The 25,381-nt window shown below is 56.8% G+C and overlaps 2 protein-coding genes across 6 annotated transcripts in view; one reads left to right on the forward strand and one right to left on the reverse strand.

Annotated features, from left to right (window-relative positions):
* Positions 1–18,777, forward strand: SH3GLB2 (SH3 domain containing GRB2 like, endophilin B2). 5 transcript variants are annotated; one of them, XM_027035347.2, is made up of 13 exons: positions 1–207; positions 4,386–4,527; positions 5,359–5,487; positions 11,867–12,000; positions 12,255–12,347; positions 14,508–14,570; positions 15,601–15,750; positions 16,151–16,174; positions 16,662–16,751; positions 17,041–17,141; positions 17,377–17,391; positions 17,486–17,726; positions 18,013–18,777. In XM_027035347.2, exons 1-13 carry the CDS (start codon positions 145–147, stop codon positions 18,118–18,120), a joined length of 1,353 nt encoding a protein of 450 aa, XP_026891148.1. In that variant the 5' UTR covers positions 1–144; the 3' UTR covers positions 18,121–18,777. The 5 variants fall into 5 exon arrangements, with proteins under 5 accessions (XP_026891148.1, XP_053060502.1, XP_026891154.1 ...); XM_053204527.1 differs by lacking the exon at positions 17,377–17,391 and having other exon boundaries at positions 4–207; XM_027035350.2 differs by lacking the exon at positions 15,601–15,750 and having other exon boundaries at positions 5–207.
* Positions 18,778–19,622: 845 nt separating this feature from the next.
* Positions 19,623–25,381, reverse strand: part of NUP188 (nucleoporin 188) — a 54,304-nt gene continuing 48,545 nt past the window's right edge. Inside the window, exons 34-44 of the mRNA XM_027035342.2 lie at positions 24,913–25,094; positions 23,527–23,727; positions 23,248–23,340; positions 22,655–22,813; positions 22,299–22,436; positions 21,541–21,615; positions 21,228–21,458; positions 20,961–21,092; positions 20,621–20,694; positions 20,358–20,487; positions 19,623–20,246 (exon numbers count right to left, since the gene is read on the reverse strand). Coding sequence (XP_026891143.1) covers positions 20,070–20,246; positions 20,358–20,487; positions 20,621–20,694; positions 20,961–21,092; positions 21,228–21,458; positions 21,541–21,615; positions 22,299–22,436; positions 22,655–22,813; positions 23,248–23,340; positions 23,527–23,727; positions 24,913–25,094 — 1,592 coding nt within the window. The 3' untranslated portion in view covers positions 19,623–20,069. The remainder of the gene's footprint in view (positions 20,247–20,357; positions 20,488–20,620; positions 20,695–20,960; positions 21,093–21,227; positions 21,459–21,540; positions 21,616–22,298; positions 22,437–22,654; positions 22,814–23,247; positions 23,341–23,526; positions 23,728–24,912; positions 25,095–25,381) is intronic.

The following is a 25,381-nucleotide window of genomic DNA, read 5'->3' on the forward strand; positions in this document are numbered from 1 at the left end:
AGCTCGGTGGCGGCGGCTGCGGGCAGGCGGGCGAGCTGAGGGCGGCGGTACCGGCAGCAGGTGGGCGGGGTGCGGGCCGACGGCGGCGGGCAGGGGGCGGCCAGGCTGCCCTCGGGCCGGGCGCGGCCGGCCGTGCGGCGCGCCATGGACTTCAACATGAAGAAGCTGGCATCGGACGCGGGCATCTTCTTCACCCGGGCGGTGCAGGTGAGGCCGTGCGCCCTGGGCCTCGCGCGGCCGGCTCTCGGGGCCCGGATGTGGGGCGGGCCGGGAGCGCCCCTTCAGTAGAGACGGGGGGCGCAGGAGAAGCCCCTCGGGCTGCCATCTGATTCCCCGCAGCGGGGATACCCTCCCCCCCCTCCCCCCTACTACTGCGCCGCTCAGAAGAGAGAAAGAGCCCGTGGCGTCTGGCCACTCTGGCCGCACCCTCAGCGTTGTCCAGGGCCGGGGACCGAGCCGGGCCTCGATTCTGCTGCCTGGGGCGAGGTATCAGGATTTACTGTTTCGACTGGCTGGGTTATCCGGCTTCCGTGGCGCCCGTCCCAGGAGGGGAGAGAGCACCGGGAGGCTCCTGCCTCCCCGCCCTTGCCCAGCAGTGACTCTGGCAGGCGCTTGGAGGCCTGAGTCCCAGGCCCAAGGACCGTGCACCCGCCACGACCCCTTCCCTGAGCCTCAGTCTCTGTACCTGTGCAATGGCCTGGTGGTACTGATTCCCTCAGGTCCCCATTACACGCTTGGATAGTCAGTCCGGAAGCCAAGACGGTTGGGATTATTTCCTTTCTGCTCCATGGGAGGCCTGTTTCTCTTATTTCTCTAAGCCTGGGGGATGGGGAAAGGGCTGAGGTCTGGCTGGGTTCCCTCCTTGGGAAGCTCTCCAGGCCGGTGATGCCGGAATTGGAAGAAGTTCTGTCCATTCCGGGGCCAGGAGAGAAACTGAGGCAGTATTGAGGAAAACCGAGAGTCACCTATGGGCATGGATGCTCCCCCTCTTGTGACCTTGAGGAAGGGGCTTCATTTCTTAGCCTCAGTTTTTCAACCTGAAAAATGGGATTAGCAATCCCTCCCAGGATGGCCGTGACGGTTCCGTGGTACCCTGCACGTACATACTCACCAAAGGCAAGCTTACTGGTGGTGGTAATGTAGTTAGTATTGCACCTGTGTGGCATGTGACCTTGGGCAAGTCACTTACCTCAGAGCCTCCATGTCCCCTCCTGTCAGTCGGGTGTTAGCACCAGTCTGCCTCCAGGGGTGGCTGCAGACTTGGGGCTTGGCCTGTCGCAGTGCTCTGGGAACAAGTTCTGTTGTTTGTCCTTGCTGTTGTCGGTTCTCTGGAGAAGCCCAGCCCCAGAGAGTCTCTTGGAAACCCATGTGCCCATGTTTACTAGAAAGCACCATATCCCGTGTCCCATTGAGGATTAGTGGCCCAGCGAGGATTTGCTGCTTGCTGCTTCCAGCCCAGCAGGTGACCCCAGCCCCAGTGGGGATGCTAGGACCCCGGAACTCCTTGGTTATCCCCAGCTCATCTGGAAGGTGGGGAATCCTCCCCAGTGTTGATATGGCAACCACTCTATCTCCACATCTGGGAAGAACCTGATCTGCCAGTTTCCCCGATACCGTGGGGCCCTGGCACCTGACCTGGCCAGGGCCTGCAGAGCCTGGGGTGTGGGGAGGCTTGGGCCCCGTGGCCTCACTTCTCCTGGTGGGGGCAGGCCCGCCGGGTCGCCCATACTGGAGTGGGAGCCAGCGCCCAGGCTCCCGACTCCCGGGTGGAGGAGGGAGCTGGGAGCTTTATAAATAGAGGCTTTCTCTGGCTATGCACGCCCACCCTTGAGGCTGCCATCTTGCAGGGAGCAGCCTCGGACTCTGCAGACATCGGCCCCTAAAGCAAGAGTCTCTTTGTTTTTGTAGGGATGGGGCAGGGGTAGCAGGCCAAAGGAGAGAGAGGCTTGAAATGTGACCTGGGTAGGAGAGGACCCTTGGGGGACCCACTGAGGTCAGCCTGTGCTGGGATAGGAGTCAGTCAGACAGGAGGGATGGACGGGGGTCTTTCATATCAATGTGTGGGCAGCTTCTCTGCATAGGTGCCACCTTGCCATGTCCCAGGGCATGCTGGGAAAGCTGTCGGTCCCTCCGTGTGCCGGGGACACCTTTAAGAGCCTTGCCTCACCCCCAGCCAGTAGGGAACAGGAGCTTGGTCCTGGGAGAGAGCAGGATCCCTTTTGCATGGGTGATTCCGGGATGGCTTCCTGGTCCCCAAATCGTGCCTTGGAAGTCAGGAGGCATTTGTGAAGTTGGCCCCGGGGGGCCGGGAACAAGGCAGGAAAACCTAGAGCATGTTCGAGTAAGATGCTAGTGTGGGTGAGAGCGGGCAGTGGAAGTGGGATGGGTGCCCAAGAGGTTGGGAAAAGCCCAGTAGGAATTTGAACCTGCGCAGATGTGGGGTGTGAGGGATGGGCACCCCGTGGCTCAGTGGGGAGTGGCTGCCGCTAACCTCGGTAAGCAGCAGATATGCTGAGGCACGCATTTGGGTGACATGGTCGCCTAAACTAGGGTGATTGGTGCCATTGGGGTGAGGGGGTTCTTAGGTAGCTCCGAGGAGGGACATGAATGGGGCCTTTTATTCATGGTGGTGACGGCAGCCGCTGACATTTATTAGGCCGGTGCTGTGTGTTTCCAAAATATTCCGTGAGACTGGGCCTGTTATCTCCGTTTGCCAGGGTGGGGAACCGAGGACCGGAGGGTGGTTTTGCCTTTCTAAGCCTTGGTTTGCTCATCTGGAAAGTGGGGCTGACGCTGCCCCTCAAGGGGCTGGGTGAGGGGAGGCCTGCTCAGGGCCTGGCTCTGGGAGGCCCCAGTGTGGGGAGAGGTGGGAGGAGACGGGGGCGGAGGGGGGGGCGGGGGGAGCAGCCGGTTCCCAGGTGGGGAGCTGCGGGCCATAAGCGTGGCCCACCCAGCCCTGGGGGGAGAAACCCAAGCCCTGTTGCATAATTGATGGCTGCCAAGCTAGAGCCGACTCCTCAGCAGTGGCTCTCTGCGGCTGGGCTGGAGCTTTCCTTGGCCTCTGGGTGATTTATCCTGCTAAGTAGTCTGGGAAGGGCCTCCAGACTCCCAGCCCATGATGGCCCTGCTTTGAGCCCTTGCTTAGCCTCGGTGGCATCATCTGTGACGTGGGAAAACTCGACCCATCTGCCTTGGAGGGCTACCGGAGGTGGGTCATTGGTGGCTTACTTAGCCCCGGGTTGGGCTCTAGATGTAGCCAACAGTATCTATTGCCGTTATTACTGATCTTACTCCTGCGGTCTGAGCCCTTTTGTTGTTTGGCCATGACCTTGAGCAGGCTCCTTCTCCTGGCTGGAGATGGCCTTCTCGATAAGAGGGGCCAGGACGTGGGCCGGTTGCTGGTTGTTCCTGTGCGGCCTACACAGCTTCTGGTGGCTCTGACCATGTGACATCCTGGTTCTTGCCTGGCCTTGAGGCGGGGCTGCTGAGCTCTCTGGGCCCTGTGTGTGCCCAGGCAGTTGGCTCTGATGGGCCAGTGGTGTTCCCCGTCCACTCACCGGGCAACCAGAGGCCAGCCATGTGGCTGTCCTGCCCACATACTCTCCCTTTCAGTCCCAGCCTCCTCTCCGCCCACCAGCTCTACACAGCAGCACCTTAACACCGAACACTGACTCCCCGCCAGACCATGGCCTTCATGTCTTACCCACATCTTTCTTATTTCATCCTATTTCAGCTGTGAGGGAGCTGCTGTTATTTATTTTGCTCATTTTTCAGCTCTGGAAACTGATGCCAGAGAGGCAAAGCCACTTGCCCAAGGTCACGCAACTCTTCAGTGGTAGAACGGAGACTGGAATCCGGTCCCTCTGATTCTGGGACCTGGGTTCCTCCCACTTGTCTCCTGGCACTCCCTCCCTGGTGGCTCCCAGCCCCCTATGGAGCCCTAAGATAACCCCAGACTTTGCTTCAGGCCCCATTTATTCCCTGTGCACCTGCTACCAAGTGCTTTCCTTCAGAGTTGGATTAGGAGGACCCCCAGAACTAGGCTCCCAAGGACGTCTTATTCCCTCCAAGTTATATGCCAGATTTTCTGCAAATGTGCATTTTTGTTGGCGGGGGATGGAGGGAGTCTATAGCCTTCATTGGATTTCTAGAAGAAGCCACGATCCCCGAACTCTGGTCCAACCTAATTTTACAGAAGGGCAAACTGAAGCACAGAACAGGGTTGTAACTTGATCAAGGTCACAGAACAGGTCAGGGGCAGAGCAAATTTCTTAACCTTGGGCCTGGTTCTAGCTGGTGGGGGAGGTGTAGAAGGGTGGGGCAGGGGCAGTCCTCCCTTCCCCGCTTCTGAGTCCTCCCCACCTCTCTCAATCCTCCCCACACAGTTCACAGAAGAGAAATTCGGCCAGGCAGAGAAGACTGAGCTGGATGCCCACTTTGAAAACCTTCTGGCCCGGGCAGACAGCACCAAGAACTGGACCGAGAAAATCCTGCGGCAGACAGAGGTGCTGCTGCAGCCGAACCCTAGTGAGTGGGCCCGGGGTGGTCCCAGGCGAGGGGCGGAAAGCCACTGGCGGGAGGCCGGGGCTGCAGAGACCACGCTGGGGGGACTGGGCGGCAGGTGGGATTTGGTTGCTGGGGCTTCTGAGGCCTGCTGGTGGATGGGGGGTGGGCAGTTAAAGAAATCAGCAGACTCAGTGATGGGCTCCAGGATGCACTCTCTGGGGCAGCAGAAGTGTTAAGTTTTGCACAGAGGAGTTGAAGAAATGCTTGAAACTAAAACACGCTTGGGAGAAGAGGTAGGGAAAACATGAGCCGGGTCTTTTGAGAGGGCAGCGAGGCCCAGAGATGGAAGAGGGCTTGCCCAGAGTCTGCTACGAGCATTAGCAAGGAGTGAGCACAAGCAAAAGGCCAGGAGAGCCCAAGGGGAGGGTGGGGTGTCTTGGGGTCGTGATGCTTGTCTGCCTGTAAGTCTGCTACACAACTGAGTGTCTCGAGGGCTTTCTGGAGCCAGCACCAGGGCCCTGTCCATATATGTGTTAGGTTCTATAAATCCATATTGTCCTGAGGGAGAAATGAATGGGCCTTGACTTTGGGCCGGTCACCCCCAGCCATGGGACCTGGGGCGTGCATGTCGCATCTCTGAGTTGTGGCTTCCTCCTCGCCAGAGTGAGGGGTCCTACGAGGTTGAGTGCCAGTGTCACAGGGTTGAGGTAGGCACCAGGAAGAACATTCTGCAAGTCACCAGGCCAGGCACCCCGTGGGCAGGCCCTGCGCTGCGTCTGTTGCTGTCGCCGTGGCTTCTGTCCTCGGGTTGTACTGAAGAGCCCTGTGGCTTTGGCTGCTGTCTCCCTGCAGGTGCCCGAGTGGAGGAGTTCCTGTATGAGAAGCTGGACAGGAAGGTGCCCTCGCGGGTCACCAATGGGGAGCTGCTGGCACAGTACATGGCAGAGGCGGCTAGTGAGCTGGGGCCCACCACGCCCTATGGTGAGCCAAGCCCCATAGCCAGGGTCAGGGGTCATGGTCTCTTGCTCTCGACTTTCCCTGTCTCTCCCTTCCCTGGTTTCCCTTTTTTACTTTTTTTTATTAAAAAAAAATTTTTTTTAATGTTTATTTATTTTTGAGAGGGAGAGAGGGAGACACAGAATCCAAAGGAGGCTCCAGACTCTCGAACTGTCAGCACGGAGCCCGACGCGGGGCTTGAACTCACGGACCGCGAGATCGTGACCTGGGCCAAAGTCAGACGCTCAGCCGACTGAGCCACCCAGGCGCCCCTCTTTCTCTGTCTTTTTTAAAGTACACAAATAATACCTGTATTCATTCTACTTGTAAAAACCTCAACGTAAATGAAAATGGAGTGAAAAATGGAAGTGCCTCTCAACCAGTTTTGGTTTGAGCGCATTTTTTAATGGGATCGTACTGTGTTTCCCATTCTGCGGCCTGATTTTTAAACTTGGCATTGTTTTAGATACCTCTTCACTGTGGCACTTATAGAGCCAACTCGGTCTTTTTTTTTTTTTTAAACTTTTAAAGTTTTATTGCGGTATAATTTACATACCGTAAAATGCACCTGTTTTAAATGCGTAATGCAATGATTTTGAGTAAATTTAGAGTTGTGCAAACATCCCCCCAATCCGATTTAAAGAACATTTCTGTCACCTGCAAAAAGTGCCATGTCTACTTAGAGTCGGTCCCCAGTCCCATCCCCTGCCAACTGCTAATGTGCACTGTGTGTCTGTAAATTTGCTTTTACTGAACATTTCACATAAATGGAATCAGACGTTGTGTCGCGTTTTGCATCTGGCTTCTTTTCCCGAGCGTAATGTCTCTGAGGTTCATCCTTGTTGTAACAACATGTTTAAAGATTTCACTCCATGGGGGTGCCTGGGTGGTTCAGCCGGTTAAGCGCGTGACTTCGGCTCAGGTCATGATCTAACAGTTTGTGGGTTTGAGCCCCAAGTCAGGCTCTGTGCTGACAGCTCAGAGCCTGGAACCTGCTTCAGATTCTGGGTCTCCTTCTCTCTCTGCCCCTCCCCCTCTCACTCTCTCTCTCAAAATTAAACATTTAAATAATTAAAAAAAAAAAAGATTTCACTCCTTGTAATTGTTGGATAGTATTCTATTGTATGGCTAGGCCACATTTTCTTCATCCATTCACCATTTGATAGACATTTGGTTTGTTTCCTTATGAACGTTTGCATACAGAACTTTGTGAGGACATATGTTTTCATTTCTCCTGGACATACATACCTAGGAGTGGACTTGCTAGGTCATATGGTAAACTTATGTTTAACTTTTTAGAAAATTATCAAACTTTTTCAAAGTGGCTGTGTGCAGGTGGTGGTTAATTTCCAAATATTGGTGGATTTTCCAAGTTTCCTTCTGTTGTCGGTTTCTGATTTCGCTCAGGTCAGAGAACATGCTTTGTATGATTTTAATCCTTTTACATTTATTAAGACTTGGCTTAGTCTGCAGTCTCTCCTGGAGATTGTTGGTGTTCACTTAAGAAGTTTGTATGTTATGTTGTTGTGGGGTGGAGTGTTCCAGAGATGACAGACTAAATTGGTTCATAGTGTTGTTCAAGTCTTCTGTGTGTTTGCTGATTTTGTCTTATTCCGTACATTATTGGGAAGTGCTGAAGTCTCCCAACTATTTCTGTTTGTTTCTGGCTTCTGTCAGTGTTTGCTTCATGTATTTTTGGAGCTCTGTTGTTAGGTCTGTATGTTTATTATTGTTATATCTCCCTGATGGATGGGCTCTTTTTTTTTTTTTAATTTTTTTTTAACGTTTATTTATTTTTGAGACAGAGAAAGAGCATGAACAGGGGAGGGGCAGAGAGAGAGGGAGACACAGAATCTGAAACAGGCTCCAGGCTCTGAGCCACCAGCACAGAGCCTGACTCGGGGCTCGAACTCACGGACTGTGAGATCATGACCTGAGCCGAAGTCGGACGCTTAACCGGTTGTCCAAGCCACCCAGGCGCCCCCGAACGGGCTCTTTTATCATTGTAAAATACTGGTCTTTGTCTCTGGCCATATTTGTCTTTTTTTTTTTTTTTTTTTTAATTTGGTCACATTTGTTTTAAAGTCCACTTTATCCGATAGTAGTTCACCCACTCTTGTTCTCTTATGGTTATTGTTTACATAGTATATCTTTTTCTCCCCTTTTATTTTCAATCTATTTACATCTTTAAACCTAAAGTCTATCTTTTATAGACAGCATATATTTTGATTTAAAAATAATTCAGTCTGACCATCCTTTGATTGGAGTGTTTAATCCATTTATATTTAATGTAATTATTGATGTGGTTGGATTTACAGATGCCATCTTCTTATTATCTTCTCTGTCTCAGGTCATTTTTGTTCATATGTTCCTCCTTTACTCCTTCTGTCATGTTAAATAGAAATTTCCAAGTGTAGCATTGTAATTTCTTTGTTGCTTTTTAACAAAAAGCTTTTCTTAGTGGTTTTACAGTGTGTAATTTAACTTATTGCGGTTGGCTTCAGAATATTGACTTAATTCCAGTAAATATAGAAACTTTGCTCCAATATAACTCCATCCCCCTCCCTTCTTCCTTTGTGCTATTATCATATAAATTTCATCTCTGTTTTGTATAAACCCGACAATATAGTGTTATTGTTTTGTTGTTACTGTTTTTGAGAGACACAGTGCCATCGGGGGAGGGGCAGAGAGAGGAAGACACAGAATCTGAAGCAGGCTCCAGGCTCTGAGCTGTCGGCACAGAGCCTGATGCAGGGTTTGAACTCACAAGCTGTGAGATCATGACCGAAGCCAAAGTCGGACGCTCAACCCACTGAGCCACCCGGGTGCCCTGTATAGTTATTGTTTTATACAGTTGTCTTTTAAATCAGTTAAGAGAAAAAATATGTATTGTTTTTTATATTTGCTGATGTAATTCCCTTTATTGGTTGTCTCTATTGCTTTATGTGGGTTCAAGTTACCACCATCTGGTGTTATTACCTTTGAACGTGAAGTATTCTGTAGCAGGTTGCCTAGCAATGTATTCTCTCAGTCTTGTTAATTTGGGAATGTCTTTATTTTATGTTCACTTTTTTTTTTTTTTATTTTTTTAAATGTTTGTTTGTGAGAGAGACAGAGGCAGGGGAGGGGCAGAGAGAGAGGGAGACACAGAATCCGAAGCAGGCTCCAGGCTGAGCTGTCAGCACAGAGCCTGACGCGGGGCTCGAACTCACGGAGCGCGAGATCGTGACCTGAGCTGAAGTCAGACGCTTAACCGACTAAGCCACCCAGGTGCCCCTATGTTCACTTTTGGAGGACAGTTTTGCTATTCGTAGAATTCTTGGATGAGAGTTTTTTCATTTTATCACTTGGAATATCATTTCACTGCTGTCTGGCCTCCATTGTTTCTTTTTTCTTTTCTTTCCTTTTCTTATTTTATTTTATTTTATTTTATTTTATTTTATTTTATTTTTAACGTTTATTTATTTTTGGGACAGAGAGAAACAGAGCATGAACGGGCGAGGGGCAGAGAGAGAGGGAGACACAGAATCGGAAACAGGCTCCAGGCTCTGAGCCATCAGCCCAGAGCCCGACGCGGGGCTCGAACTCACGGACCGCGAGATCGTGACCTGGCTGAAGTCGGACGCTCAACCGATTGCGCCACCCAGGCGCCCCTCTTTTCTTTTTTTAAATTTAAGTAATCTCTACACCCACCGTGAGGCTCAAACTCATGACCCTGAGATCAAGAGTCACTCGCTCTTGCAGCCAAGCCAGCCAGACACCCATTCTGATGAGAAGTCATGTGTTCATCTCATTGTGGCTCCCTTGTATGTGATGAGTGGCTCCTCTCTTGCTGTTTTTAAGACTTTTTGTCTTTGGCTTTCAGCAGCTTGACTGAGACGTCCCCGCGGTTAACGGTCCATCTTATTGTATTCATCCTATTTGGGGTTTGTTGAGTTTCTTGGATATGGACATGAATGTTTTCCGTCAAAATCAGGACATTGTCTGCAATTATTTCTTCAAATATTTTTTCTGTCCCTTTCTGTCCTCTTCTTCTCTTCCACTGCTCATATGTTGGTTTGTTTCATGGTGTCCTGTAGGTCTTTGAGATTCTGTTCATTGTTATTCACTCATTTTTCTTTGCGTGCTTCAGATTAGATCCTCTCTGTTGATTTGTCTTTGAAGTTGCTGATTTCTCCTTTGGCTAGCTTGGGCTTGCTGTTGAGCCCTTCTGGTAGATTCTGTATATCAGTTGTGGTGCTTTTTAACTCCAGAGTTTTCTTTTTAATAGTTTTTATCTCTTTCTTGATATTTATATGATGAGTCATTGCCATCACATTTTTCTTTAGGCATTAAATATATATATATATATATATATATATATGCACATGTTATATATATATATGTATACATACACACACACATATACATATACGTTATACACACACACACACACACACACACACACACACACACACGCACCTGGGTGGCTCAGTTGGTTGAGTATCTGATGTCAGCTCAGGTCATGATCTCGTGGTTCATGAGTTCGAGCCCCACATGGGGCTCTGTGCTGACAGCTTGGAGCCTGGAACCTGCTTCAGATTCTGTGTCTCCCTCTCTCTCTGCCCCTATTTGCTCACACTCTGTCTCTCTCTCTTTCTCTCAAAAATAAATATTTTTAAAAAATGTGTGTATATATATATGTATATGTATATATATACACATATAGCCTGTAGCCTCTTAGGAGTCTCGCTAAATCTAACGTCTGAGTCTCCTTAGAGACTCCGTGACGACCGATTGCTTTTTTCTTCTGTGTATTGCCCATACTTACCTATTTCTTTGCATGTCTTAGAGTGTTTTGCTAAAATCTGGACATCTACAAAAATTTTAATACTTTTTTTTTTTGAGAGAGAGAGAGAGTCGGGGAGGGGCAGAGGGAGAGGGAGACAGAGGATCCGAAGCAGGCTCTGCGCTGACAGCAGGGAGCCCGACGTGGGGCTCAAACCCACGAGCCATAAGATCATGACCTGATCTGGACATTTTAGATAATAGAGTAGCTGTGGATTCTGAATCACTTGGGGGTTGTTATTGCTTTGTTTGTTTAGAAACTCGCCTGAGCTGGTTGTTTCGAGTCGGTCTTCCTTCCAGTATGCGGCTGCTGCTTTCACATTTTTTTAAGTCATTTTTTTTATTTTTAAGCCAAGCGTCCTGGGGTTTGCTCCTGGGTTAGCGTATGTTAGTCGTCAGGCAGTGATAGTCAGAGGTTGCGCTTAAACATCTTGCACCATTAAGGCTTTACTGATGAATTTGTGGCTGTATTGGGGAACACATTCGAAATGCAAGCAGTTTACACGTCTGCCCGGCTTTTACTTTGTGTGTAGAGCCTCCTATTTGGCCAGGGATGAGTAGGGTTCTCCCCATTCTCTCTGAGTGTGCTGCACACACACAGGTATAGCCTTCCAGACCACCAGAGATATCTGGGAGTTCATCAAGGCCCAAACGACTATCTTGTTTCCAGAGCTCCTGATAAAGTTCTGGCAGGTCTGTTCCAACCAGTGTTCCCTGTTCAAGTCAGCTGTAATGTTGGCCTTTCCCAGTTATTTACCGTTGAGACTGCTGTTGTTCTTGACAGCGTCCCGTGGATTTCTCTGTGCTCCAGCCCAAATCCATTCGGCCCTAATCCCACTACCTTCCCCACCCCCCCACCCCTGCCCACCTGGCAGTGAGGCTGCCGAGGAGATGGGAGTCCTCCCAGGCTAGAAAGCCACAGGCTCCCACTGTTCTTACTAAGGTCCAGTAGCTCTTGAGTAAATATCCTCAGTTTATTTGCCTTTGGCCAATTTCCAGAGTCCAGAAATGTTTGCTTTTGACAACTGCGTCTACTTTTTTTTTTTTTTTTTGAGAGATAAACAGCGAGCAGGGGAGGGGCAGAGAGCAAGGGGGACAGAGGATCCCAAGAGGGCTCCGCGCTGACAGCAGAGAACCCGACACGAGGCTCAGTGGGGCTCGAACCCACCAACCACGAGATCCTGACCTGATCCGAAGTCAGACGCTCAACCGACTGAGCCACCCGGGCGCCCCGAGTCCGCTTTTTTTCATTGCTTTTTGGGAACGGGATTTGTCGAGCTCCTTTCTCTGTTCTGGAGGTCCCTCTCCTACCCCCTGCTGGTAATGTAGTGCTCCGTGCCCTGGATGCCCCACTATTTACTTGCCGGTCCCCAGATGGTGGATACGTAGGCTGCTTCCACGTTTTCCCCAGCCAGCCGTTCCGTGCTGGGCATACTTGCTCACGCCTCCTCGGCACGCCTCTGTCCGGCCTCTCCCCTACTCCTGGGGGTCAGAGCAGCCTGCGCCTCTCCCTCACCCTGAAACTCCATTTCCTCAGGGAAGACGCTGATCAAGGTGGCAGAAGCTGAAAAGCGCCTGGGAGCCGCGGAGAGGGATTTCATCCACACAGCCTCCATCAACTTCCTCACGCCTCTGCGCAACTTCCTGGAAGGGGACTGGAAGACAATTTCGGTGAGAGACCGGGGGCCACTCTGCTTCCTGGGAGCCGTGGCTTCCTTCTCCTCAGAGCTGCTGGGCGTAGGCTCTCCTCCCGTGTCGGGACGCCGGCACTCCTGGACCTCCTCAGACGTGGCTCCTGTGGGCTGAGTGCCGTAGTGGGTGACCTCCCCTGTCTGGGCCTCAGTTTCCCCATGTGGACCAGATGGCCCAGTGGGATCTCCCAAGGCTGCGCGGGGTCTCACTCTTCCCGTTCCCCTGCCCCACAGAAGGAGAGACGTCTTCTCCAAAACCGCCGTCTGGACCTGGATGCCTGCAAAGCGCGGCTGAAGAAGGCCAAGGCTGCAGAAGCCAAAGCCACGGTACGTGTCCCTGCTGGTCTCCTGCCCCTGCCCAGCTCTGTTTGGAGCCAGGGAGGGTGAAGGGACCTGATGTTTGGCATGACCTTTCTTCCCTGTCCCTGCCTGGAGAGGCCTGGCTCGGGGGGCGCTGGTCCTGGCTGACCGCTTTGGGTCACGCCTCTCTGCCCCTACAAGGGAACCCTGGCGGCCCAGAGCTCTGGGTCCCAGGGCAGACATTTACGGGGTGGGCTGAGGGCATGCCACAGCCTCCCCAGACAGACAACCAGTTGGGAGTTGCTCGCATGGCCCTGCCCTGCCCTCTCCGGATGCTCGGCTCTGTCCCCCGGCTCTGCCCGGGCATGGCTCCCCCTTACTAACTCCCCTGCCCGCTGCTCCAGTGCTGGTCCGGGGGTGCCCTGATGGTGTGAACCCCGGAGCTAGACCACCCACCTTCTCAGGGCCCTCCTCAGGGCCACCTTCTCAGAGGCATGACCGAGGACCCTTTCAGGTTAGCCCCATGACACGGGGTCGGGCCGGGACCTCACGGTTCTCTGTTTACTCTCGGCTCACTGAGGCCTGCCCAGCCTGGCCAGGCCAGTGGACGCAACGTGGCGCAGTTTGACCAGGGCAAGGCCAGGGTGGGGAGAGTGGGCCTGAGGGCAAGCATACTCCTGGCATGCCGGGCTACTTGGGGGTACGGGGGCCTAGAGGCCTCCTTGCACTCTGAGGAGGGAACTCCCAGGTCCAGGGAAGGCCGGGGGTACCACCACCTGTGCCTGCCCAGCTCTCAGCCGCCCATGAGGGTTCTAGCCCCAAACCCTCCTTGCGTTCCCTTCCCACAGTGTGGCCACTGGGGACCATGGAGCCCGGGCCTGCACTGCCTCTGGGGACAGCCAAGGGCAGGGTCTCACTCCTCCAGGTGTGTGGGGCCAGATCGGAGGCAGGTCTCAGCCACTGGAGTCCCGCCGTGGTTGGGTAGGATGACGTGTGGCCACAAGGTTGACCTCTCTAAGTCACCTGGACAGGACAGTCTCCCCATCACCCAGGGCTAGACCGTCTCTCTGGAGTACCTTGGCCGGAACAAGCTCATCCTCCATCAGTCAGGCCAGGGGAGCCTTTCCTTAGTCACTGGAGCAGCAGGACCCCTTCTCCACTTCTCCAGTTGTCCGGCCTGGACAACCTCCAGCCTTTGGGTCAGACCAGGATACCCTCCGCAGAGCTAGGCCCTGGGCAGCCCAGCTATGGCGAGCGTCCCAGAGGACTGGAGGCTGGCAGGTCACACCCTCACCCCACGCCCTAAACACAAACACGCGCGCGCGCACGGGCGCGCGCGCGCATAGCAGGACTCCTTCTGGAGGGCAGGGTCAACTGCCCGCCCACCACCTGCTGTCCCCTCCCGCCGGGGCCCGGGGGGGCCTGCTCCCGCCTGCGCTGTGGACTCACTAACTCTTTGTTTTTGTTCCTTTCCGTTCTGCTTTGGGTAACTTGGCTCAGTGTGAGGGAGATGTGAGTATACCTGTCCCACGTGCTGTGCTGCTTCTGGTTTGCCCGTCCCAGCCTCGGGCCGCAGTGCCGTGGCTGGCCCAGGGGACACATCCTGGGCATTTTGCAAGCAGCTGGTCTCCCCACCAGAGCCTCTGCCACGCGTAGCCTCTGGCTTAGGGGGACGCCAGGCACTGGAGCCTGTGAGTCAGCTTTTTGCAAATGTGGGAAGCCTGTCACCCTGTCCATCCATGCATCCACCTGTCCATCTTGTTGTGGGGGAGGGGCCCGGTCCTTGCTGCAGGAGCGAGAGATGTGCTGTGTGGAGATTCTGGGCCTGAGGAAGCTGGGGTGGGAGACGGGTTTTGTCTGGAGGGCTGTGGCTCCAACCGGGGCATCTGAGTGAGACGGGGGTCCAGGGAGGAGGGGGCCAGGCCCAGTCTGCGACTCACCCGGAGGCTCCCTGGCATCTGCTCTCCTGGGCTCCCAGCGTGACCACCCACTTGGTCTTTGTCTGACTCTCCGCGTCCCTACGCCCACCTCACCCCCAGGAGGTTGGAGCAGGGAGAGGGGTCCACGTGGTATGTGTCTGCAGCCTCCCGTCCCTTGGGCCGGGGCTCCTGGCCTCTCCTTGTGGGAGATTCTGGGGCGGCGCCCGGCCCCACTTGACCCCCTTCCCCCGTGACCTCTTCCCGCCAGACGGTGCCTGACTTTCAGGAGACTAGACCTCGTAATTACATTCTCTCGGCCAGCGCCTCCGCGGTAAGCGCCCCACCCCGGCCGCCCGGCCTCCCTGCGCCCGCCCCCCCGGCACGGGGCAGCCACACAGCACAGCAGCAGGAGCACAGGGCATGTCCTGAGAGCCGGAAGGACTGGAGGGCCGCAGCCCCGCCTCGGGCCCCCTGCCTGCCCCCCCCCCCCCCCCCCCCCCGCACCCAAGGTGCTGGCCTCGCTTCCCTGTGCGCCCTGCTGGAGGTGGAGGCCGGGCCAGCCGCACCGGACGGCACAGGGAGCTGCGGGGCAGCGGACCCGTCCCCCCCCCTCCCCCCACCCCCCGCCGGGGCCCTGAGGTCTGCCCCTCCCCCCCCACTGCCCCGCCAGCCCGCCATGGGTTCACAGACCCGGGACTGGAGACGAGGGTGGTGCTGTTCTGCCTCTCTTGACACGGTGTCGTGGCGACGAGGAGAGGCCCAGAGAACGAGCAGGGAGAGTGGGGGGCCCCGAGGGAGCAGGCCGGCGGGCCGAGGATAGAAGGAAGGAGGTGGGCAGGGTGGGGTCGCGAAGGGTTCCGTTGTCGTGGGATCTCTTCTTCACCGCTTTGTCAGGCTACTAGGTGTTTACCTGTAGTCTGGAGCATGGGCCACCCACGTCCGTCCCATCGTACCTGTGGCCACCACAGGTGGCTGTGCCTCTTCTGCCTTTTTCTCCCACCTTCCATTTCTGCCCTGGGCGGCACGCCGTGGCACAGACCCCCTGGCTCTCCTTCACCCCTGTCCCTGCATGTTGCCGCGAGTGTCTGTGCACTCACGCGGTGGCTGGGCCATCGTTCCCCTGGGGCGGGGGCCCCGGTTCACTCCACTAGGCCCCTCTTGCTGGGTGCCCTCTATACACACGCGTGGGGGCCGCTCCCCACGTTTTGGTTTTCTCAGTGGCACTGTGGCGGGACACCTCGGTCCGCAGAGCTAACCTTGTCTTGCTCTCAGGTTATCATCTTAGGATAGACCTCCCACACTGGGCAGGAGAAATGGGTCTCCTAAGTCGTGGCGGGGGGAGGGGGGTCTTTCTTCTTTAGACTCTGGATGACACTTCCTGCCCCCTTTCCTGGGCCGAGTGGAAGGAGGAATATCCCGGAGGGTGGAGACCGCCCTGTTTTTTTCTTTTGCCATTGAACCCCAGTGTGACTCGGGCACGAGGCTGCCTTTCTCTGCAGAAGGACAGAAAGGTTCAGTGACTGGCCTAGGGTCACACGGTCCTGCGTCCCAGCCCACCAGCCTTAGCTGAGTGTCAGGGTGGGACGGGGGACGCTCGGTCTCCCGTCAGAGCCCGGGGGCTTACGCTGTAGGAGAAACCCCGGCAGGACTTCCCAGCTGGCTGTGCCCCACCTTCCCTGCATGCGGCATGTTGGACTGGACCGTGGTTGTCCGCGCCCCTGCTCACACCAGGCCACGTCCCCGCCTCAGCTCCTGGTTGGGTTACGGGCAGGGTATGGGGTGGGAAGAGGTGGGCTCTCGGGGAGCTGGGGCAGGACGCGGGCTCTGGGGTTCAGCTCTCCTCCCTCTACTCCCCCGCTGACCGGTGCCCCCTCCCTCCCCTGCTGCGCGGTCCTGTTGCGGTCACTGAAGCTCTGGAATGATGAGGTGGACAAGGTGAGTCTGGGCTCGGGAGGCTCGGGAGCAGAGGCTTGAAGCAGGTTGGGAGGGGGGAGGGGTCAGATTGGTTTCTAGTTCTGGGTTCTGTCCTGGGTCGGGGCCACTGTGAGGGTATCGCTTCCCCTCTGTGGGGAGACTGCCCCCACGGTCCCTCTGGGCACATGGGAGTGGCGCTGTCGGGTGGCGAGGTACCGGGTGTCAGAGGTCCTAGCCAAACACCCGTGGGTCTGTCTCTGGCCACTGGTCACAGCATAGGTCCAGAGGGGTCCCAGCAGGGTTATGGCTGCCCCAGGGGCCAGGGCTCCAGGCCTGAGAAGCGCACCCCTGCCTCCAAGCGGTCTGTGTCCCCAGGGGGAAGTGCCATCTGCATCCAGAGTAGAACAGGGCTGCTCCTGGTGGGCGTCAGGGCCGCGGGAAGGGGTGGCAGGAAGGACGGCGGGGGCCACTGCTGCTGTCCTACATTCTCACCCTGTGCCCTTCCCAGGCCGAGCAGGAGCTCCGAGTGGCCCAGACCGAGTTTGACCGGCAGGCAGAAGTGACCCGGCTCCTGCTGGAGGGAATCAGCAGCACTCACGTGAGTCCTGCCCCATGTCGTCCTTCCATCGTCCCCTGTCTTCCTGCCCCTCCCCCCCCCCCCAAGCGGTCCACAACGAGGCGGGCGATGAAGTTGGATCTCAGAAGCGGGTGGTGAGGGGCAGCGCTGGAGCCCATGGTCCTGAGGGTGGAACTTGAGCTCTGTCCCAGGTGCCACAGAGCAAGTGCCAAAGGCTGGATGGCCCTCCACCCTGCTCCAGGGGGGCAGCAGGGAGCGGGGTGGGGGAGGGAACATCTCACCTCCCGGGCCACCGCTCTCCTCCCTGCAGGTGAACCACCTTCGCTGCCTCCATGAGTTCGTGGAGTCCCAGACGACTTACTACGCGCAGTGCTACCGCCACATGCTGGACTTACAGAAGCAGCTGGGCAGGTGCCCACTGGGGTCCCCTGGCTCCCAGGCCTAAGCTCAGAAAGCCCTATGACACACAGGGCGGGTAGAGGGCTGAACCTTGTGTCGGGGGCATCACACCCCCCTGGACAACAGTGAGGTGGTGGGCCTTGACCTCTGAGCGCGGTCTCTCGAGAACGCCCGGGTGGGAGGATGGCAGGGACTGGGCGGTGCCTCTCACGTTTCCCCTGCCTTGCTTTTCCCCTCACGCTGCCAGCTCCCAGGGAGCCATGTAAGTAGCGGCAGCGGGCCCAGGCGGGGTTTGGTGGGACGCGTGGGACTCCCGTGGGGACGTGGCCCCCGGCTGAGATGTTGCACCTGTTCAGATTCCCAGGCACCTTCGTGGGCACCACGGAGCCCGCCTCCCCGCCCCTCAGCAGCAGCTCACCTACCACCGCCGCGGCCACTATGCCCGTGGGGCCCTCTGTGGCTGGCCTGGCCCCTCCAGGGGAGGCTGCTCTCCGCCTGGAGGAGGTGAGCCCACCTGCCAGCGGGACCCGGAAGGCCCGGGTGCTCTACGACTACGAGGCGGCTGACAGCAGCGAGTTGGCCCTGCTGGCTGATGAGGTAGGCCTGGTGCCACAGGGGTGGGGCAGAGGGCGGGCCCAGGAGCATCAGGGAACCAGAACGGGGAGCCCCCCAACCACTGCCTCCAAGTCTCTGAGGGGCCCTGGGGGTGGAGCTGGGGGGTAAGTGGAGGCAGCTCCAGCTCTGAGGAAGCAGGCTCTAGGTAGAGCAGGTGAGTTCCTGTCTCTGGACGTGCAGATGTCCGTGTGTCACGGGACTGTGGCAACCCCGTCCCCACGCCGGTTCTGCCCCTGCTCGGGTGTGACCTTCCCTCTGCCCTCTTCAGCTCATCACCGTCTACAGCCTGCCCGGCATGGACCCTGACTGGCTCATCGGCGAGAGAGGCAACAAGAAGGGCAAGGTCCCGGTCACCTACTTGGAACTGCTCAGCTAAGCAGGCCCCTCCAGGCCCCCCCCCCCCCCCGCCCCCGGTTCTGGCCCGGGCGGGAGAGGACGTGTGCAGCCCCACCACCTGTCTGTCGGTGACTCAGCTGCTCGGGGTGGGGAGACCAGCCCCATTCCGTCCACGTCCCCGGTCGTCCAGCTGTGACGGGGCCCCAGAGGCTGAATGGTCCCAGCCCCTCCCCCAGCCCTGCTTCTGGAGCCCCCGGCGCTGTCTGCACCCACTGAGCTCCCCAGCTCTGCGGTCCTCCCCGCTCCTGCTGAGGAGGGGCGGCTGGCTGCAGTGCCGCCCCAGGCACCTCGGCTCCCCGCGGGGGTCGGAGCGCTAGGCCTGCGGCAGCCTGGGGCACACCCTTGGCAAGAGAGCACCTGCCTTTTGGTTGCCAAAAGCAGCAGTGGGGGGAAGGTGGGCAGGTCTGCGGTGGGCCTGGGGACGGGCGCCGGCCCCTCTGGGTGGACTGGAGCGAGGGGCGCCTGGCCGGAGTGGCATCTCCTGGGTGCTCCCCTCCCCAACCCCCTCAAGACCGCTCAAGCCAAGTTCGGTGGCTGCAGCCTGCACCTCTCCACACTCACTTTTTAACCGATCTTTTTACTCTGCCTGTCTGCTTGCTGTATAGCCAGTGACAAATAATAAATCATCCTTCACGTGCATGTTGCCTGGGCTCCTATCGGGCTGCGGACCCCACGGGCTGGCCCGGAGGGTGGGAAAGGGAAGCAAGCATTCACATGCCAGCTTCCTCCTCCTTCCTTCACGGGCCTCGCTTTCTCCCACAGGGCCTGTGCTGCTCGGATGGGACTACTCTTCCTGCACTTGAGGCTGCATTAAGAGACATTTTATCCCTAAGGAGAACTTTCATAAGTTTGGGCCGTGGAATGGACTAAAATTTGCATGAGGGTTTCAGCTGGTAACTGCCGGCTGCCAGTGCTTCCTGTGGCCGGCCACGGAGCCCCGCCCGTTCACGTGTTCTCATGTTGTCCTCACAGAGGAGGGAAGAGATCGGAAAGAGTCACCTCCTCAAGGTTCTGTAACTGGCAAGTGGCCATGCAGGGACTCTAGCCCAGGTCAGTCTGATTCTAGAAACTTCAAGCGGTGGCTCTGGCCTGCAAGCCAGGTGTCAGATTAAGCACCGAGCCCAGCACTCTCGTGATTAGGTCCTGAGGAGGCCAGAGGCTGGCAGGCCCACAGCCCGGGCTTCTGAAGGCAGGGGCAGGGGAGGCAGGGGCACAGAGCTGTAAATAGGAAGGAGTGAACTTCAAGCAAGGCTACACCTGTGGGAAGCTCAGCCAGCGGGTAAACGGAGCGCATGCGTCAGGGGTGAGGTGTGGGGACGAGAGCTGGGCGGGCCGGGGAAGGGAAAATTAAAGTGTCCGCCCGGCTCCACTGCTTCCCCAAACCTCCACTCCGCTGCTCCCAGGCACCTGGCCAAGGAAGACTTGCTTGGTGCTGAGCGCCGGGTGCTCGTCTCCAGGCCTTGAAGGCACATCACACAGCTATCTATAAACAGTATTTTAATATTTGTATAAATAGACCACAGTATTACCAAAAACTGCAAGAACAGAGCATGGAAAACATTTTCAGAGCCGTGCACACAGCCTATCCTGGTTGCATCCGACACTGGCTCCTGGCCTCTACTGGGCCAGGGTCAAGTGCAGGGGCCGGGGGGGGGGGGGGGGGGGGATGCTTAAGGGAAGTACCACACCCTGGGACATTCTGAACTTGAGGGCGTGAGCGCGGTAGACTCATGGCTCCCACCTGGCTGTGGACCTCTTGATCTATTATAAAAATAATGCCAGTGGGTGGGCGGCTGGAGTCGTGGCTGCCCTGGGGGGAGGGGACAGGTGCCGCTCTCAGTCCACACGGGCCGCAGGGCCGGCCCGCAGCACCCCCGCTGCCCGGGACTGTGGTGCAGGCTGCCGGAGCAGGGCGGGCGGGCCCCCACCCTATCTTTGCACGTGCCGCACGAAGGCCTGCACTAGCTGGATCAGAGGCTCCTGGCTCTCCGGGCTGGCCTTGGAGAGCGAGGTGGACTTGCCCTGAGGCGAGGGGAGGACGCCGGCAGCGGGGGAGCTGGGGCCTCCCCGGCGGAAGTAGCGTGAGAGGCTGGAGAGCAGCGTGCTCTGTGGAAGAAAAGGTGCTAGATGAGGGCCCCGCGAGACGGGGGGCCGAGTGGGAACCCACAGGCTCGTCCCCACCAGCGCCCCTGGTCAGAGCCCTCTACCCGTCTGTACCAACTCCGAGCTGAGCTCCTGTTTCATCCGCTGCTTGTCCCGGGGATGCACGGCCGGGTCCCTAAGGTAGCGCACGGCCTGGGAGATGAGCAGGTAGAAGCAGTTTTCCATGGTGAACATCAGGAGGGACCTGGGGAGAGGGCAGGGGGCCCCGTTGCAGACAGCCGAGCCGGCAGGGACGGGGTGCACCGCCGAGCCAGGAGGAGGGCTGACCCACAGCTGCCCTGACCCCAGATCAAATTCCAGAAGAGGGGCTTTCTTACTTCAGCGTTCTGGTCCCTTCCGCCTGTGTGCTGAGCCCCACGGCCTGGGTGAGGGGCTCCTTTTTCTTGTCCAGCTGGAGGAAGAGACACAGGGTGAGAAGAGAAAGTGACAGTAACAGGTGTGGCTCCCTGTGAGCCTCCGACTTGGCGGCCCTGCACTAGCAGTTGGCCAGCTACTCACTCAGCCCCCACAGTGCTCCTCCCGGCGAGGTCCTGCCAGCTCGCTCAGGAAAAGGACCAGGCTCAGGCAGGCTGACGTGCTGGAGGCCACAGTTATGCCACAGGAGATCGGGGGGAAGACTGGGGTTGAGAGGCCAGAGTCTGACAGCACCCAACTTACCTCTCCAAGCATGTTTAGGGCCACATTCACCGTGGCCAGAAGGGTCCCGAAGGAGGGGGCCACTTCTGAGTCAAAGGTGGGAGTGGTGAAGCTCAGGGCAAAGAGGAAGTTGTATTCAGCAAGGTCCAGGGACTGCAAGGCAAGACAGGAGCAATCTGGAGCCCAACTAGGACCCCAGACGGCTCTTAAGGGTAGAGCAGCGCACAGGAGAGCCTCTGCAGCTCACCGCTGGGCAGCTGGCGGCACGGCACAGGGGGCGGCTCGTACCTGATCCAGCAGGATTTGGCAGACGTCTGGGGTGAAATGGCGCAGAGCCGCCAGGGTCCTGCTAAGGATCTTGAGAAGTCCGTACTGGACCGTGTGTAAGGCTCGCTGCTCCGAGGCCTCCGTGTCAGCAGCGGGCTGCTTAGAAGAGCAGGAGGGGGCGGCAGTGGCAGCAGCGGGCAGCCGCTGAACTCGGGGGGCGACAGCCGAGGGGATGCCGTCCCCGTTTTTGTTCTGAGGGAGACAAGAAATGGAGGTGGAGTCCAGAGAAGCCGGCACGAGGCCCCGCGGGCAGCCCGGCAGGGAGGGCGGTTACCTGCAAGCAGTGCTGCAGCATCTTGCGGCTGTGCAGGAGGGAGGTGCAGGCCTGGCACAGGTAGCCCAGGTTTACCTGCAGCAGACACAGACGTGGGGCGGGGGCAGGGAGCTCTCAGCAGCGGCCCCACCAAGCAGGCCCCCCTCAGAGTCCCAGTGCGCTTCCTCTCAGCTCCTACAATGCTCACCTCCCTGTGTTCTCGAGCTGCAAATCTTACAGCCACAGAGTATGCCCGACTCCGGACTGGGGCAAGGGATGCCTGGGATCTTTCCCTGCACCCTGTGCCGTGCCACCACCTAGCTCAATGTCTAAGATCAGTTCTTCAGTGAAGAAATAAGATAGGGATCATGTTCCCATTTTACAGAAGAAAAACCTTCAGAAAGAGCGAAGTAACGTGGCCAAGGTCACACAAATGATGGACGCCTGTCTGGCTCCAGGACCTGTTCTCTCCCTACTCCCCAGACCCTGGCCCCGCTGGTCTCAAGCTTCAGGCCTATTCCTAAAGGATGTGAACCAACATCCATCCAACTGAGCCCAAGTTCTTAAGCTACAAGGCTGCCCTTTATATATATTTATATATAAGGAAAACTTTAGCTCCAGGGAAAGCAACACGAAGAAACCAAACCCCGTGTTCACAAAGCAAAATGCCCACGTTCCAAGTGCCTGCTGTTCACCAGAGGTACCTCAGACAGTGCCCACCACCCCATGCCCAAGCACTTCCCCAGACCCCTTGCAAGGAACCATGTCCAAGGACCCACCTGGACATCTCGCATAAGCTGAGGCAGGTGGAAGTGCCATTCCTTCATGAAGTTGGAGAGCTGCAGAATGAAGCCCACAGTGTGGTCTGCCTCCTCCAGGCAGGCCAGACTCTGTACTGTCCTCACCGCACTGAGGCACTGAGAGGGGAGAGACAAGGATGGATGGAGTGAAACAGGGACCTGACCTGCCTGCTCTTCACCCTCCCACTGGGAGGACAGGTTCTGGACCCACAAATGCTGAGGTGACGGCACATCAGACTCTTCTAGGCTCAGAAGTTGCTGAATGGTCCTGAATGGCCCAGACCCCCCTATGACCCTGAGCCCCCTGAGCTCCTATGATGCTGGCAGCCCCTCACCTGTAAGGTCCGCTCCTGGTGAACACCCACGAAGTCCAGGGCCTCGGTCAGGAAGTTGTAGCGCAGAGTTTTGAGGAGCCGCTCCATCAAGGACATGGAGAGGCGGTAGACCCCCGGCCAAGAGGGGGCATCCAGAGACTTCCGAGAGGTGCTAGGCGTCTAAGATACAGACAGCAGATGAGATCAGGACACGGCACCAACGAATCCAGCCGACAGGTGTAGCGGGACCTCCGTGCAACGCGGCAGCTAAGGCAGCCTGGCTGCTCGGAAGAGAAAACCTAGAAAGGGCACAGCCACTGCCTGGTGACCGGCAGGGCCACAGGGGGTCCGAGGCCAGGGATTACGAGGAAAGAGCACCAGGCAGATACAAAAGAATCCCAGGTTCTAGACTCAGGTCTGCCATTAACTAGCCATATGAACTTCTCTTACTAGAAATCAGTATGGGGGCAGTGAGGAGTCTACACCATCAGTGCATCAGACAAGCCATTAAAGAGCAACTCCCAGGGTGTGTGAAAGATCAAGGACAGGGACACTTTTCCCCTCAAATTGCAGTCTGGCCAATCCAGGGGTCCTGGCGAGTCACTGGCACTCACCTGCACTGTCCCATTGGAGCTAAGCTGGTACACGCTCAGGAGGGGCAGACAAATGCTCTGGGTGATGCCAGCCCCAGCTACTGCTGTGGCTCCCTGGGAGGGAAAGACCTGGAATGAGATGGAACTTACCCGGCCCCACCACTCCTGGAATCTGTCTCCTGCCCAGGGGCAGCCGAGCTCTCAAGGCAGACCAGAGCTCCTGGGAGAATCACAGGCTGTGCTGGAACCCACCCAACACAAGCAAGGAGGCTCCCTCCTGCACCCGGGCTGGCCTCCTACCTGCTGGGTGCGAGCCAGAGTGAGGAGCAGGTGCAATGATGCCTCGGTGAAATGCAGGTTCTGCTTCATGCGAAGGCTCACCTCCAGAGTGGTGAGGAGGGTTGGCAGGATGGGGAGCCTGCGAGTCACCTGGAGCCATGAGTCACCGTCTTCGTCCACCTCACACAGCTCCTTGGCCAGGTGCAGGCCCAGGACACACACCTGCTGGGGCCCAGGGGCAAAGATAGACAAGAGGGAAGGAAGCAGTGCAAGGGCGGGGATGAGGGGGGAGGACAACAACAGGCAGCCCTGTGCCAGGCTGCCCCAGCCCTCACTCGGTCACAGACATCTCCCAAGTGAGCTTGATGGAAACGTGGAGTCTCTCCCAACCTGGCTGTACCCACACCCCTAACGGGGCACAGCACTCCCCCCAAGCTAACATACCACCCCCCAGAGACAGTTCTAGACTCCTCCCTCCCCCACTACCTCTCAAGCTTCCCGACTCACACCTGCTCACTGCGCCCAATTCTACCCGTCTTGCTGCACCACTGCACCCGCCTCCTGAACGGTCCTTCGCTCTCCTGGACCCTCTCCAATCAATTCTTCATACCGGTGGCTTTTCAAACTTACTTTTGACCATGACGCACAAGAATAAATGCTTTTTATGCTGTGTCCCCGTATACACACGTTGATATATTTTCCTACCCTTCCCCCCACCAACAAAACACAGATATTTTCTTTTATACTTTATCCTCCTTTGTTAAAAAAAAAAAAATGCTGGTTATAACCAAATGAGTTCATCTCAAGACCCACTAACAAGTCATCACCCAGTTTGAAAAACACTCTTCTATGTTGCGTCCAGGGAGATCTTTCCACATTTCTCTCCCTTGCTTAAATCCTTGAGTCCTTCCTTCTTTCACTTGAAACCCACATCAAAGACCCTGCTAAGGCTGCCAGTCATCCAGCCCCCAGCCCTCCAGCCTCTCACTGCTTCTTCGCTCACGACAGCCTTTCCTCTGGCCGCCAGGGGACTCGTACCACAGCAAACCACCCTGTTCTCACTCCCAAGTCTTCCTCGCTCCCTTTACCTGCCTGACTCTATCAATGGTTTAAATTATGGCTGAAAGGGTGCTATCTCGTGGAATCCCTAGATTAGGTGAGAACCCCAAGCCACACGTTCTCCCAGTGTTTCTCCTGCATGGGACTTGCCACGATGGAATTCCGACACATCTCTGCATGGGCTCTGATTTGTTCATGTTCTCCACTAGGCTATAAACTCTTCCAGTGCAGTGACTACATGTCTCATTCACTAATCACCCCGAGGGCCTGGCACAGGGCAGGCAAGGCAGTTGGCACTTGCTGGATGTGCGTGGGCAGGACAACCTACTCCCCAGGGCACTCCCTCACCCCATCACGCTGGTCCTTGTGCCGGGGCCTCGAGCAGTCATCAGTCTCCATGCTGTCCTTGTCCTCTGTGGCACCACCTGATGCCAGACTATGGCGGGTCTGGTCGAAGAGAGCAATTACCTCTTCCTGGAGGGTCTCACAGACATTCAGCACCAGCTGGGAGTACTGGGGGATGTCACTCACTGCAGAGCACAGGCAGGGAGGGGACACAGTGATGCTCGCTCACCATGTCAACTCTCGCTGCTGCACACCGAGGTTCCCTCCCCAGGCAGGCACAGGGGAATGTATGCTGCTGAGAGAGGATCCACCCGCGTGGGGAACAGGAAGTAGACAGATGGGGGAGAAAAAGTTTTCTGGAAGACAGGCATTCCAAGACTGACAGCTCAAACCGCAAAGCAAAAATGTGTGGCTGGAAACCAGATGAAGCCCTGCCAGACCAGCTGCCAGTGGAGCCGGGGGACCGCTGCCC

The sequence above is a fragment of the Acinonyx jubatus genome, chromosome D4, assembly GCF_027475565.1.
Source record: "Acinonyx jubatus isolate Ajub_Pintada_27869175 chromosome D4, VMU_Ajub_asm_v1.0, whole genome shotgun sequence".
Taxonomy (NCBI): Eukaryota; Metazoa; Chordata; class Mammalia; order Carnivora; family Felidae; genus Acinonyx; species Acinonyx jubatus.